The sequence below is a fragment of the Acomys minous genome, assembly GCF_964271855.1.
Source record: "Acomys minous genome assembly, chromosome: 15".
Classification (NCBI taxonomy): Eukaryota; Metazoa; Chordata; class Mammalia; order Rodentia; family Muridae; genus Acomys; species Acomys minous.
In genome coordinates, this window is record NC_140497.1 from 102,461,754 (window position 1) to 102,476,624 (window position 14,871).

The window sequence follows — 14,871 nt, forward strand, 5'->3', positions numbered from 1 at the left end:
CAGCACTCGGGAGGCAGAGGCGGGCAGATTGCTGTGAGTTTGAGGCCAGCCTGCTCTACAAAGTGAGTCTAGGACAGCCAAGGCTACAGAGAGACCCTGTCTCGAAAAGCCAAAAAAAAAAAAAAAAAAAAAAAAAAAGAAAGAAAACACGTCAATTTTAATAGAATACCGATGTGACAGCAATGACAGCAAGCTACACATGAGATACAGGAAAAATAAACTAACAGTCTTAGAGACTCTTTTTGTTTGTTTGTTTTTTGTTTTTCGAGACAAGGTTTCTGCCTCCCAAGTGGCATGCACCACCACTACCTGGCTCAGTCTTAGAGACTCTTATTTTCCAATAAAACTAAACCAACTTGAGATTTAGGGTCTTTTGTAAAAAGCACTTGAAAATCACTTTTCCTTAAAGGCATTTCTTTCTTCCTAGTATATCTGCCCACAGGAACCCACCCCGATGCCTGCGCATGCTCAGAAGAATTGTGCCAGAAGAACTACATCATGAACCGTCAACTTTGTTTCTCTGCCACCCTTTCTGTATCAAAACTACTCTGTAAAGGACTGTGTAGAGAGATGAGTTGACAGAATGTCTGTAATCAAAGGGGGTTCGGCAGGAGAGTTTAGCGTGGGGCTGGGCAGACCAATGACGGCTGTGTGTCCAGTAGCTGTTCAGTCTATGACGCTGGCTGCCTGAGCACTCTCATTCTGGCAGTCAAGGCCTGGACATTTCTTAGAGTTGCTATTTTGTCCGTGTTGGAAGGCCAAATAACGTGAGGACTGTGGCGGCAGCAACTGCACTCACAGCAACAGCCACACTCGGCAGCAGGAGACAGTTTTCTCCTTAGGCAGCTTTACATCCGAGCCACAAAGCAATAAAGACTCAGGAACCAGACGCTGGGGTGAGAACTTGCTAGCTCAGAGAGGCAGAGAAAGCACCCAGGTGACCTTCCTACTCCGCTCCTGTTCCAGAAGGAAAAGGCCTTTCCTCCTTCTTCACCCTATCTTAAGTACCCTCAGCACAATGTCCCACCTTTATGTTTACTTCATCAGCTGGTTACTTGCTCTGCCTCTTGGCCTATGGTTGACTTTATTTAGCTCTTGAATAAAAGGTGTGTGCTAGGGCCGAGCCGCACCACAAGTACTTGCTTACAGTGGACAAAAAACTCTAGGATCAAAGGCTCAGCCACACCACAATTAGAAAAAGCCTTTTCCAGTTCACACTCTTGGGGTTCACAATGTGGTCAAATATCCCGCAACAGGGACTGAGAGACCAAATGGTGCCTACGTTTCTCATCAGTGAGGTATGTAAATATGTTCCCGCCTGTGTGGACACTGCCACAGGCCTCTTACATGATGAATAAAGGTCCTACTCACCTCAGTGTTAAGTAGAGTGTTCCGAAGTGTTAAGAAGAGTGAGTGACAAGGGTGGCCATTAACACTGATGCACAGAACCAGTCTCATGACAACAAGGAGCAATCATACATCCACCTGAGTTATAAACCCACCGAGACTACATTTTTTAAAAAAAGGGTTATTAAAACAGCTAAACTGTTTAAGTAACAAAAAACATGGGGTGGGTACTCCCAGAAGTTGCTAGATAAATATCCTAGTACCAGCGGTGGGATACCTTATTTAATTTGTTGGCCAAGGAGACCCCTGAGGTACCACAAACCATAAAGGTCACTGTCACTGCTCCTAGTTCCATGCCAGAACCTTAGTGTTGAAGAGCCACAGCCACTGCTGAAGCTGCTAAGTGAGGGTTGCTGTGGCACAGACGTGTGATGCTCAGTCATAGATGGCTGCTTATACCATCCCACCAAGGTTCAAAAACATTAAAAAAGAAAAAAAAAAGAGCAAGATAGACTGATAACAACATCCTTTCAATCGAAACACTGCCTATAAGAGGGAGGCTGGAGACTTGGTGAGTAAACGTCTAACAAAGGCAGAAAACTAAGCCTTAGCAGGGAAGTGGTGGCGCACGCCTTTAATCCCAGTACTCGGGAGGCAGAGGCAGGCGGATCGCTGTGAGTTCGAGGCCAGCCTGGCCTACAAAACAACCCCAAGACAGCCAGTACTACAGAGAAACCCTGTCTTTAAAAAAAAAAAAAAAAACCAAAATCAAAGAAAGAAAAGAAAACTAAGGTTTGCAAGGCCTGGGTCCAAGGTTAAAAAAGCAGTAAACTGTTGCTGAGAGAAGAGACGCTCCAGTCAGCTGAGCTGCCTGCAAGCTCTGCAGACATCTCCAGAGTGGCAGTTCCCATGAGTGATCACTCAGGCCAGAGTAGCATTTTGAAGACTGCAGCTGTGAGTTGTCTGTGGTCTTAAGAGTCCCCCTGACACAGCCGTTGGTTTGCCCAGCTGGACTTTGGCGAATCATTATTCTCTGGGGCATGCAGACATTTGCTTGTGAGTTCTTTCATGTCTTTTAAGATGGCCGTTGCGACTGAAGGCTTTGCCACACTGTTTACATCCATAGGGTTTCTCTCCAGTATGGGTTGTTTCATGCCTCTGGAGATGACCGTGACATATAAAGGCTTTACCGCATTCTTTACATACAAAGGGTCTGTCTCCAGTATGAATTTTTTCATGTAATTGTAGTTTACTGTAACATCCGAAAACTTTGCCACATTCTTTACATTCAAAAGACCTGTCTCCAGTATGAATTTTTTCGTGTAACTGCAGCTTACTGTAGCATTCGTAAGATCGGCCACACTGTTTGCATATAAAGGGCCTATCTTCAGTATGAGTTTGCTCATGTCTCTGACGGTGACTGTTAAGTCTAAAAGCTCGACCGCACTGTCTACACACGTAGGGCTTCTCTCCAGTGTGAATTTTTTCATGTACTTGAAGATCACTATGACGTCTAAAGGCTTTCCCGCACTGTTTACATTCATGACGTTTTTCTCCAGTATGAATTTTTTCATGTACCTGCAAGGCGCCAGGAAATATAAACGCTTTCCCGCACTGTTTGCATTCATAGGGCTTCTCGCCAGTATGGATCCGTTCATGCAGGTGGAGGTAACTGTGGTACCTAAAGGCTTTCCCGCACTGCTTGCACTTAAATGGTTTTTTCTCCATGTGAATTCTTTCATGTCGTCTGAGTGAACTGTGAGAACTCAGAGCTTTACCACACTGACTACAGTCGTAACGTTTTCTTACAGTGCAAGCCCCTCCATGTGCGTGCAGTGAACTAACACTGACAGGGCCCGTTGCACATTCTTTGTATCGATGTGGACTTTTTCCGCTCTGAGTTTCCTGAGGCGGTCCCAGTGTACCTGGAAAACCAAAATATTTTAAACAGACCTCACATTCACAGGGCCCATCCCCGACGTGGGTTCTCACGTACCGGTGAAAGGTTGTCAGAGAAGCAGGGTTACACTGCTTGGTCACACATTTCTCACGCTCATGTGGATTACACAGAGAGTGAGGTGTGGCGTGCTTACCAGAGGACGAGTGACACAACAGAGTCTTCAGCCACACACTGTCATCACACGGTGCGAATCCAGCGGAACTTATCCTGTTCGTCCTGAGAGTCGGTTTCCAAGTCCGGTTTCCTCCATCTTGGTCACCGCCTTTGCTCACGAGGACGGCCTGTAATGGGCAACTTCTGTGAAGAAAACGTAAGCCACGAGAAGAAAAGGCGAGGCATTGAGTCAGGCTTGTTTCACTATTGATGGCTTATTAGGTCTAGGTTATGCAGAGTTCCAAAAATCAGACAAACTTTACGCCTTTTGTCGGATCTGAGTGGCCATAGGCTAAGTGGACTGATGTCCTATGTGCTGACTCTCGCGGAGCTTTGGTTAGACAGCATATCCGTTAGTTCAAGTCCCTAGAATATGTCCAAGGGAAATGCTCAGGAAACACTAATCAGCATGCTTATGTTTTAGTGCCTATCACTGTAGCTTTGGTTAAAACCAAAACCAAAACCAAAACCAAAACATTCTAATGAAAAAAAATTTAGTGTAACTATCTGTTTAGTTGGCTTCTTTGTAAAAAATATTTTTTAATATTTTATTTATTTATTACATATGCACGCCAGAAGAGGGCACCAGATCTCATTATAGATGGTTATGAGCCACCATGTGGTGGCTGGGAATTGAACTCAGGACCTCTGGAAGAGCAGACAGTGATCTTAACCTCTGAGCCATCTCTCCAGCCTTTTTATAGCACATTAAAACGTCTATAAAGACTTCCTGTCATGGTCACTACTGAAGGACAACAGAATTCTTCAAACCCTGTGGCCGTGTGTAGAGAGTGGAGGACGCCCTGAGGGAGAGTGTGTTTTCACATGGGCAAGGCCTGTTGAGGATTCTGAGATAAACTGGCAAAGCCATTGCTCACCTCACATAGCCCACACTTAGGAGGGATGGCAAAGCTCTCTTCGGGAGCCTGCGTGTTTACGAACTAGTGATCAGTGTGTGTAAAGGCCAGCAGCTGCAGCTCCCTCTTCCCAGATATTTATAGCCTGAGACTGTCCACCTAGAGATCGCCCACCCAGGCTAGCTAACCCCTCCCTGTGCTGTACCTAACAAAGAGACCAAGGGTCCAGGTTGCAGCGGCAGTGTTGGCAGTACCCGTTAGAGAACCCCACGAGACCCTAGCTTCATTGTATGTGTGTCGGTTCTTTCTTCATTCCCTCAACACCCCTAGCCAGGATCCCTGAACCCAAGCCTCTCAGGAGTTGGCAGCCGTGGGCCACAAAGTGATAAAAAAAAAAGTATGAGCAGGCTGAGGTACAGCTGGCTCCAGACACACCAAGCTCACATGGGACATGGTCAGGAGAGGTGGGGCTTTGTGTCCTGTGTGTAGTTCCTCATGGAACTGCTCAAGGTTTCCAGGGATAAGAGAGCACTCCAATCCATGACAAAGAGGGCGCCTAGACCCATCCACACCTTGCCAAGACACAGCCAGAAAAGTTGAGCAACACACTAGCAGCCAAGAGGAAAGCTGTGGCGGAGAAAGCTTATTGCTCTCAATAAGCTTTTATATCTTTAAGAAAGATCCTTCAAAAGTCTTTTGCTTCTTTTTTTGTTTTGTTAAAGGTATTTGTTTTGTTGTTGTTGTTTGTTTATTATGGATACAGTGCACATCAGATCATATTCTAGATGGTTGTGAGCCACCATGTGGTTGCTGGGAATTGAACTCAGGACCTTTGGAAGAGCAGTCGGTGCTCTTAACCTCTGAGCCACCTCTCCAGCCCAAGCCTTTTGCTTCTATGTCTACACATTACCTCAGATTTCTCCCAGGATTTTTATCATGGTCGCCAAGGTTCTGGTCTTCCCATTTGTGTCCTAAAAGATAGTCCCAGAAAATTTAGGATAAATTAGACATTACTAAAAAATTAGTTTCTTGCTTTGGTTTAATATTGAAACCTTGTCTGACTTATTTACTGTAATTTGCCTTTCAATAACCCAAATCCCAGAAGAGCATCAGTACCAAGAGATACTTGCTCCCTTATCCGTACCTACGGCAGCGAGGTTCCTGCAGGTCTCCTGCATCACGTCTCTGTACAGACTCCTCTGGGAAGGGTCCAGCAGAGCCCACTCCTCCTGGGTGAAGTGCACGGCCACGTCCTCAAAGCTCACTGAGGCCTAAACATGGCACATACTTGATTGACAACAGGTTCACTCGGCTCTGTGGGATCCACACATCTCTCCCACGACAGGGAAGTCGTCACGCAAGCACTGAGGGATTGGAGAACAGCACTGCAGCAGCACTGCTCTCACTGTGGGGCTCAGGACAGGATGCGCGGATGCTCTGCCCCGCCCTCTCTACACGCATGTCTAATTCCTGTCTTAGAGGCCTCCCCCTGGTATCTGGTACAGTGTTAACAGGGCAGATACCTCTCTGACCTCCTTGAGCCCATACATGGACACACATAAATAAATAATAAAATGAAGACATACTTTACAATGGGATGAGAAGCAAATTATGAATATTACATGTGCATAATACATATACATATGAAGATGAAAACCTAATGATATAGAAATAGGTTCATTTCCTTGATAATGATGAAATAGTGAAAATAAAAAGACAAGCAAATGGCTTCTCACACTAACACATCAACAAAGTCAGCCACTGAGGGGAGGGGCATAACGAAAGAGGCAGTCACTGGCAGAAGGAGTCTAGGCCAGGCGTGGTGGGGCACATCTTGATTCCCTGTACTAGGAAGGCAGAGGCAGGCAGATCTCTGAATCTGAAGCCAGCCTGGTCTGCATGGCGAACTCCAGACCAGCCAGAGCTACACAGTGAGAGACTCTGTCTCAAACAAACAACTGTGTTTATTCAAACATGCCACTATTTCCCAGAATCAGAACTGAAGTCACTAATACAACAGATGGGGTGGCACCCACTCAGACTCCAGAAATCAGACGACCACGGGAAATCTCTAGGTCAAGTTTAGCTTGCATCTTGAAAATGAAACAAACAGCCAGGTGGTGGCGGCGCACGCCTTTAATCCCATCACTCAGGAAGCAGAGGCAGGTGGATCGCTGTGAGTTTGAGGCCAGCCTGGTCTACAAAGTGAGTCCAGGACAGTCAAGGCTACACAGAGAGACCCAGTCTCAAAAAAACAAAACAAAACAAACACACAAACAAAAACATTTTACTTGATTTTCACAAAGGAAATGGTTCATTCTTTCTTTCCTTCCCTCCTCTTCTTTATTCTCTCTCTCTTTCTTTTTTTTTTTTTAAAGATTTATTTATTATGTATACAAATCTCATTATAGATGGTTGTGAGCCAACATGTGGTTGCTGGGATTTGAACTCATGACCTTTGCAAGAGCAGTCAGAGCTCCTAACCTCTGAGCCATCTCTTCAGCCCTATTCTCTCTCTTTTAAAACTTTTTTTCTTTGTTATTAATGATAATTTGTTTACATTCCTTCCCGATTGCTATCCAGATGCTCTTATCTTCCCATTCCCACCTTCCCTCCCCTTTCTGCCCTATTCCCCTCCCCTAGACCTCTGATGGGGGGGGAATCCTCCTCCCCCACTGTCTGGGCGCAGCCTATGAGGTCTCATCAGGACAACCTGCATCCCCTTCCTCTGTGTGCCAGCAAGGCCGGTTTGCCTAGGGACAGCGACCAAATCCTGGGCACCAGAGTGCATGCCAGAGGCTCAGCAGAGGTCCCCCCTCCCTCATGTGGAGAATCAGCTGACCAGCGGCTACATCTGAGCAGGGGTCTTGGTTCTCTGCGCTGTCATTTGAGACAGGGTTTCTCTGCGTAGCCCTCGCTGTCCTGGAACTAACTCTGGCGACCAGGCTGGCCTCGAACTCAGAAACTTGCCTGCCTCTGCCTCCAGAGTGCTAGGATTAAAGGTGTGCACCTGACTGGAGGGAATGGTTCTTAATATTACCCCTTATGGCAAGATGATGTATCCTGGGCTCCAAATGACTTGAAGTGGTGATTTTGCTTAAGGGAGTTAAAGATGCACCACAGCAAATGTTATACCAGCACCGTGCCTAACACAGGAACAACCAGGATGAGGATGCACGCACCAATGTCAAGGAATAAGACAAACAAGCCCAGTCACACTTCCATATGCACATGATAATACTAGAAAATGTAACTAGGAAAGCTCCAGTCCAAGAACTAAACGTATCACCCAAAAAGTAAATACGTGAATCAAAATTCAATAGCAAGCATAAGATAAGTAGTTTGAACACTACAAAGCTTTCGAGGTCAGCCTCGGCTACTAAACGAGTCTAGGACAGCCAAGGCTGCACAGAGAAACTCTGTCTTGAAAAATAAAACAAAACAAAACAACAACAACAACAACAAAAACAAAAACTACAAAGCTGGTTTTTAAAAATCTGATTTTTTTTCTTCTTCTTCTTTTAAACACTCCTCTCGCCGGGCATGGTGGTGCATGCCTTTAATCCCAGCACGCGGGAGGCAGAGGCAGGCGGATCGCTGTGAGTTCGAGGCCAGCCTGGTCTACAGAGTGAGTCCAGGACAGCCAAGGCTACACAGAGAGACCCTGTCTCAAAAAACCCAAAAAACAAAAAAACAACAACAAACACTCCTCTCTGTGTGCATGTGTGGCTATGCACTCGCCATGATGCATGCATGAGGTGAAGAGACAAGAGCTCAAAGAAACACTGTGACTCTCCTCGCCTTCTCCCTTAAGGCTTCCAAGGACTAACCCCAAGTCTTAAGGCTTGGCGGCAAGAGGCCCCACGTCCTGAGGGAGTCTGCTGGACCAAGAGTCTAAGTATCTGTTTTTTTCTTTCCTTCGTCTGAGACAGGTCCTCGCTATGTAATCCTAACCTGCCTGGAACTCACCGCCGCCGTGCATGCCTAGTGGCTGACTAGTCCTCACAGAGATCTCCAGAATGCTGGCATCAAAGGTGAGCACCAACATGTTCAGCAAGAATCTAAGTTTAAGTGCCTAATAGTAAGATAAGATGGCACTATCCCTTAAACACTCAGGATCACACCACTGGGGAACACAGTACTTAACTATCCTTTGGGTGGGGGAGAACTCTGGGTATGGTTAAAGGTCATTTGCTGAAAGCTAAGGGCTCATCAGCATAGGGTGGGGTATTTCCAGTAATCTCCGGGTGCTCGAGGAACAGGTTCTACCAGGAGAAAGGGAGTTGAACCTGTTTCCCGTTCCCCTGAGGAGTAGGAGACATTCCTCAGGTAGAGGATGTGGGGATTAGGGCTCCCCAGATCGGGCAGAGAAGAGGGTGCCCTGATGACAAAGGTAGTCATTTTTGCCCCGAGCTCTGGGGCGATCCGCTAACGCCAGACTTCTTTCTACCCAGGGCCCCACAGTGAATCTCAGAAGGAGAGCACTCATTCCAGAAAGTTGTCCTGTGACCTCATACCTGCCTCACTACACACACACACACACACACACACACACACACACACACACACACACACACACACACACATACACACACACACACCAGGACACACACATCAACAAATGAGGCGAGAGAGCGGGAGTGGGCAGCAGCGCAACCACAGGGCGGAGGGCAGCGGCGAGGGTCCCTACTCGGTCCCACTCCTGAGTGTGTCCCTCCACGCTTCTCCTCCCTCGTCGCATCCAGGGGCGACCCAGGGTGGCCCCTCTCCTCGAACAGCTGCGGGCTTGTCCGCAAGGCAGCGTTACAATTGGCTGCCACCTTAGATGCAAGCTGTCAAAGTCCTCACTCGGAAGAGAGGTGTCCGCAGACCTGCCCAGGGAGGCGCCCCGAGGGGGTCGGCGACCCCTCCCACACTGGCGTCCTGGGCTCCCCAGCACGCTGCCCTCCTCTCACCGGGTCAGCGTGCCCACCTCCCGCCCCCCAGATCAGCCGCGTGCCCTCCCGTTGCCCGCCCGGGGCTCGCGACTTTGCCTTGTTTAACTCTAACCTTAGCGTGAAGCCCAACTTTCCGGGACGCCGGTCCCCCCCCTCCTCCTCCACCCCACCCCCACCACACAGGCTCCCACGGCTCAGCCGGCCGCTCCTCCCCGTCTGGGGACAGTGGCCCAGCGCTCACCATGGCGCGGCTGCCGAGCTCGCCCGCGATCCCCACAGCTCCCGGCTGCTGCAGCCACAGCGAAGGGCTGCGCACCCGCTGCGCCTCCCTCTGCTGCTCAGCGGAACGCACAGCAGGACTGCCGGAAGGAGCCCGCCCCCCCGCGCCCCTCGGCGCTCCTGATTGGATGGTTTGTCTGGAGGCCCTGATTGGCTAGGGCTGCACCGCGAAGTGACAGGCGGAGCGGCCGAAGTGAATCGTTTAGCGGGAGCCCCACTGAATCGAGCACAGCCCCTTTCTTCCAGCACCGGTTCCCTGGGAGATCTCACCAAACTCAGGAAAAAATTTGCATAAAAGCCTAACCTGCGGGGGGTCGTGCGGGGTACTTCAGTCTTTGGTGATCTCAAAGCGTAGTTCGTATTTGTCCTGGGTAGCTAGTGCCCACAGTCCGTTTGCCAACTCAGTCTCCAGTGTGGTGGTTTTTTGCCTCAGACCTGGAATTGGTATTGGCCTTGGGTCTGAGGTACTCCATGGACCTGGATTTTTACTCAGGCAATCCAAAGATTCTTTTTTTTTAGCATGGCTTGTCTAGCGGAGCTTGGTGGTGCACATCCCCTTAATCCCAGCACTCGCTCGGGTGGCAGAGACAGGCAGATCTCTGTGAGTTCTAGGCCAGTCTGGTCTACGGTGTGAGATCTGGCCTGGCCCAACCAAGGTTGTTAGAGGCCAGATCACACAGGCTCCCCTTCAAGCTCTTTCCCTGCACAGAGTTATTAAGAAACTGTCTGTGCTGTGATTTTATGACTCTCAATTTATAATCTAGCCCAATACCTGGTCCTCTGTGCTCATCTTCACAGTTGGAAATAAGATAACAAATTTCTGCAAAAAAAAAAAAAAAAAAAAAAAAAAAAAAAGCAAGCTACGGATTTAGCATAAGACAATGTTTTTTAAGTCCTCCTCCTCCCTGGTGTGATATTCCTGTCCTTGTCCCTTATAGGCCAGGTCTGCTATCTTCTCAAATTTCCCATCTCAATGGTTTAGGACACAAAGCCTTATTTAATGAATAATTTGGGATTTGATATTTCCCCTTTTTCTTACGTGGTTTCAGTTGCATGGCACACCACTGTCACTCTCCAGCTCTCAGAGTTCCCCTGCCACTGCTGGGGAAGAGAAGTGCCTAGAGCCAGCCTCTTCTCTGTAACTGGTTAGCTCTAAACGCACTTCATATAGAAATGGACGGCAACAGTGTAATTCAGCGCTTCTCATCCTGTGGGTCATGACCCCCAAACCATCAGAAAACACATATATTTACCATATGATTCATAACAGTAGCAAAATTTATGAAGTAGCAACAAAAATAATTTTATAAGCCAGGCAGGGTGGCACATTCCTGTAATCCCAGCATTCAGGGAGGCAGAGGCAGGCAGATCTCTGTGAGTTCGAGGCCAGCCTAGTCTATAAAGTGAGTCTAGGTTATACAGAGAAACCCTGTCTCAAAAAAACTCATTTTATGGTTGGGGGTCACCACAACATGAGGAGCTGTATTCGAGGGTCCCAGCGTTAGGAAAGTTATGAGCCACTGGTCCTCAATCATTACATCACTTAGACTAGCTCAGACTAAACCACGTGGTATTGAAATTGCTGCCACCCAATAGTCAATATTTCTTTAATATGTGGAAGTCTAGTATTTCTTTACTTTTTTTGTTGGGAGGATGTTGAAGTCACCTTTGTAACCCCCTCTTATTGGGGAGTAAGTCTTTAATCTATTTCTTTCTTTCTTTCTTTCTTTCTTTCTTTCTTTCTTTCTTTCTTTCTTTCATAGCAGGATCTGTCTTGGTTAGTTTTTGTCCACTTGTCACAACCTAGTGTCATTTGTGAAGAAGGCCTCAGAGCATTTTCTTCATCAGCGACTGATGTGCCCAATTGAGATGGTGGCACCTTTGAGCAGGTGGTCCTGAGTTCTACAAGCCCCATGGGGAGCAAGCCAGTAAGCTCAGGCAATCCAAAGATTTTGTTTGAGCATGAATTGTCTATTGGAGCTCAGTGGTGCACGTTCCCTTAAGCCCAGCACTCACTCTGGTGGCCGAGACAGGCGGAGGGTCTCTGTGAGTTCTAGGACAGCTTAGTCTACAGTGTGAAAGAGATCCAGGCTGCCTCAGGAGACTCCTGAGCTAGCTCCTGCCTCCAGGTTCCCGCCCTGAATTTCTTCCCTAATTTCCCTCCATGATGGACGGTAAGAATAGGCTGCAATAAACCCTTTGCTCCCCAAGCTGCTTTTGATCATGGTGTTTTAGCACAGCAATAGAGGGCAAACTAAGACAGGCTTTTACTTTGTAGCCCTGTCTAGCCTAGAACTCGCAGATATCCTCCTGTCTCTGACTCCCGAGTGCTTAGATTAAAGGTGTGCCAGCATTCCTGTCCCCTTTCCATATTTAAAGGGAAAGCTGTTGTCTCTCACATGTGTAGTATCATTCCTTCCCTGTGCTCTTTCATCTCAAGGCCAGACCACGGTCTTCAGACCCTTTCTAATGCAGCTAATTTCTGAGGGGCAGTGTTGACTTAGCTGCTTTCATGACTCAACATCTATGTTAGTTACTTCTCTGTTGCTCTGAAGTCGCCGTGACCAAGGCACACTTATAGAAGAATGTGTTTGTTTGGGGCTTACGATTTCAGAGGGTTAGAGTCCACGATGGTAGAGCAGCAGCAGCAGGCAGTGGGTGGCTGGGGCAGCAGCTGAGAGATCACAGATCGAAAGATAAGCAAGAGGCAAAGAGTACACTGGAGACGTCCGCACCTCCCAAGCCTTCCCAAACAGTTCCACCAACTGGGGACCAAGTACTCAGATATGAGCATGTGGGGGCTGTTCTCATCCAAACCATCATGACTCTATATCTAATTGGTATATCTATATCTATATCTAATTGATTGCTCTTATTTTAATGTAAAACAAAAGTACGTGACAAGACAGGTGTGGTACTACAGTCATGGAACCGTAGAACTCAGGAGGCATAAGCAACAAGATCTGATTTCAGGGTCAGCCACTGCTGCACAGTGCGTATGAGACCAGCGGGGGCCCGATGAGAGCCTGTCTTGAGAAAACAAAATAAACAAATAAGTAACACATATCAAATCTAAAAAGAGAGAGAGAGAGAGAGAGAGAGAGAGAGAGAGAGATAAATGTCACATGCTATCTTAGTTAGGATTTCTATTGCTATGTTGAATAACCACGACCAAAAACCAAGTTGAGATGCTGGGCATGGCGGCTCATGCCTTTAATCCCAGCACTTGGGAGTCAGAGGCAGGTGGATCGCTGTGAGTTCGAGGCCAGCCTGGTCTACAAAGTGATCCCAGGATAGCCAGGGCTACACAGAGAAACCCTGTGTACAGAAACCTGTGTACAGAGAAACCCTGTCTCAAAAGGAAAAGAAAAGAAAAGAAAAAAAAAAAAAAAAAAAGAAAAACCCAAAACCCAAAACCCAAATAAACAACCAAAAACCCCTGAAGTTGGGGAGGAAAGGGCTTATTCATCTTATACTTCCACTTTGGTGTTTATCACCAAAAGAAGTAAGGGCAGAGACTCAAACAGGACAGGACCCTGAAGGCAGGAGCTGATGCAGAGGCCACAGAGGGGTGCTGCTTACTGGCTTGCTCAAGCCTGCTTTCTTATAGAACTCAGGACCAGCAGCCCAGGGATGGCGCTACCAGCTGGACCCTCCCCCACTGATCACTAAGTGAGAAAACGCCTCACAGCTGGAGCTCATGGAGGCATTTTCTCAACTGAGGCTCCTTCCTCTCTGATGACTCCAGCTTGTGTCAGGTTGACTAATCCAGCCAGTACCCAGGCCAAAAAGGAAACAAAATTATCAGTGCATGTTGAAATATGGACTTTATAAAGTAAGAAAGAGAGATTAGATCCTTGAAACAGTGAAATGAAAGACCATGGCTATTACCAAAAGATCATATCTTAAGATCACTTTTAAGTATGCACATAATTGACAAGCCCTTAGCTAAACTCTAACGACTTTAATAACGGGCGGAAGCACTGAGAGGGCAGGTTCTAATAATTTATCAGAGTTATTAAGGTCAGAGACTGAGCTCTGGTAGCTCCAATAAGCCAGGCTAGCCACCATCCCTGATAGGCAAGTTATACAGGCAAGCAATAAGCAATAATGAACAAGAGGAGGAGGAAGAAGAGGAGGAGGGGGGAAGAAGAAGAAGAAGAGGAGGAGGAGGAGGAGGAGGAAGAGGAAGAGGAAAAAGATGATGATGAAGAAGAAGAACAAGAACAAGAAGAAGAAATGGCGGTGGCGGCAGGGGCGGCAGCATTGAATAAGACTGCCCTGAGACCTCTAGGGATCGGTCCACTCCTGGGTCAATACACAGGTTAAGGATTAATGGATCACAGGAGGTCAGCGTGCCCAGGCAGTTCTGGTGCAGGAACTGTCTGGAAGGGCCCTTCTGGAGAGGACCAAACAGAGGCAGCAAGATTTAAGGGCAGGTAGGTGGCAATGCGCACAGGGAGGAGCCGCGGTCTTACCTGAGTGGAGAAAGTGTGCGGAGCTCGAGCACGTTTATCTTTGATGCTGCTTGATGTGAGCAGCCACCTCCCCATCCCTGCCGCCGCAGGCACAGCCCTTCTCGCCAGCTTACCTCACCAGGACAGAATTTGCCTTTGTCAGTCACAACAAAGAAAACAGTAACCGTAACAGAGAATCGGTACAGAGGAGCGCAGCCTTCCCTGTGAGAAACGGACCGCAGTCTTCCCTGTGAGAAACACGAGTGCGATGTTGGCCACATAAAACTGATTTATTATAACAGGAGATCTGGGTTCTGGATGACAGAATACCTACCTTCTTTAGACAGAGCTGAAGGAACCATTTTGCGAGCCTGTCTGCGACATCACAGCCCCTCTCTGGGAAAACCAGGAAGGGCTTCGGTAACAACGGGAAAATTTCACGGTGGGGAAATTTGGGGAGTTTGCCAGGCTAATGGCGCATGCTTTTTTTAATCCAAGCACTTGGGAGGCAGAAGCAGGCAGATCTCTACAGAGTCCCAAAACAGCCAGGGCTATACAGAGAAACTCTTTCTTGAACTTCCCTTAAAAATAAATAAATAAATAAATAAATAAATAAATAAATAAATAAATTTGGGGAGTCCACATAGTTACATATTTCCAGTGGTTCTCAACTTTCCTAATGGTGTGCTCATGCTGTGGTGACCGCCCCACCTTAAAAATTATCATTGCTACTGTTATGAATCATAATATAAAGATCTATGTTTTCTGATGGTGTCTGGGGGGTTGAGACCCACAGGTTGGGAAGCACTGGTAACTGGTGCGGCACGATAGTTTATGGGGTGTCTACTGGTTTCTGTCATTGCCCCCAAAGGACCCGTGAA

The 14,871-nt window shown here is 47.5% G+C and overlaps 1 protein-coding gene across 2 annotated transcripts; it reads right to left on the bottom strand.

Annotated features, from left to right (window-relative positions):
- Positions 1 to 892: 892 nt before the first annotated feature.
- Positions 893 to 9,620, bottom strand: LOC311585100 (uncharacterized protein). Of its 2 annotated transcripts, none has more exons than XM_084759897.1 (5): positions 9,496 to 9,620; positions 5,462 to 5,588; positions 5,228 to 5,288; positions 3,441 to 3,604; positions 893 to 3,272 (listed from the first exon to the last, which is right to left on the bottom strand). In XM_084759897.1, exons 1-5 carry the CDS (start codon positions 9,496 to 9,498, stop codon positions 2,374 to 2,376), a joined length of 1,254 nt encoding a protein of 417 aa, XP_084616023.1. In that variant the 5' UTR covers positions 9,499 to 9,620; the 3' UTR covers positions 893 to 2,373. The 2 variants fall into 2 exon arrangements, with proteins under 2 accessions (XP_084616023.1, XP_084616022.1); XM_084759896.1 differs by lacking the exon at positions 9,496 to 9,620 and adding an exon at positions 9,008 to 9,232.
- Between the last annotated feature and the right edge of the window lie 5,251 nt (positions 9,621 to 14,871).

What these genes read in the sequence shown, in the direction of transcription:
- LOC311585100 (XM_084759896.1), bottom strand. Translation starts at nt 9,058, where the DNA reads ATGCGACGAGGGAGGAGAAGCGTGGAGGGACACACTCAGGAGTGGGAC. An exon ending in ACACTCAGGAGTGGGACCGA is followed by an intron (nt 5,589 to 9,007) that starts GTAGGGACCCTC and finishes TGCCATGTTTAG; the next exon opens with GCCTCAGTGAGCTTTGAGGA. An exon ending in AATCCTGGGAGAAATCTGAG is followed by an intron (nt 3,605 to 5,227) that starts GTAATGTGTAGA and finishes TTTTCTTCACAG; the next exon opens with AAGTTGCCCATTACAGGCCG.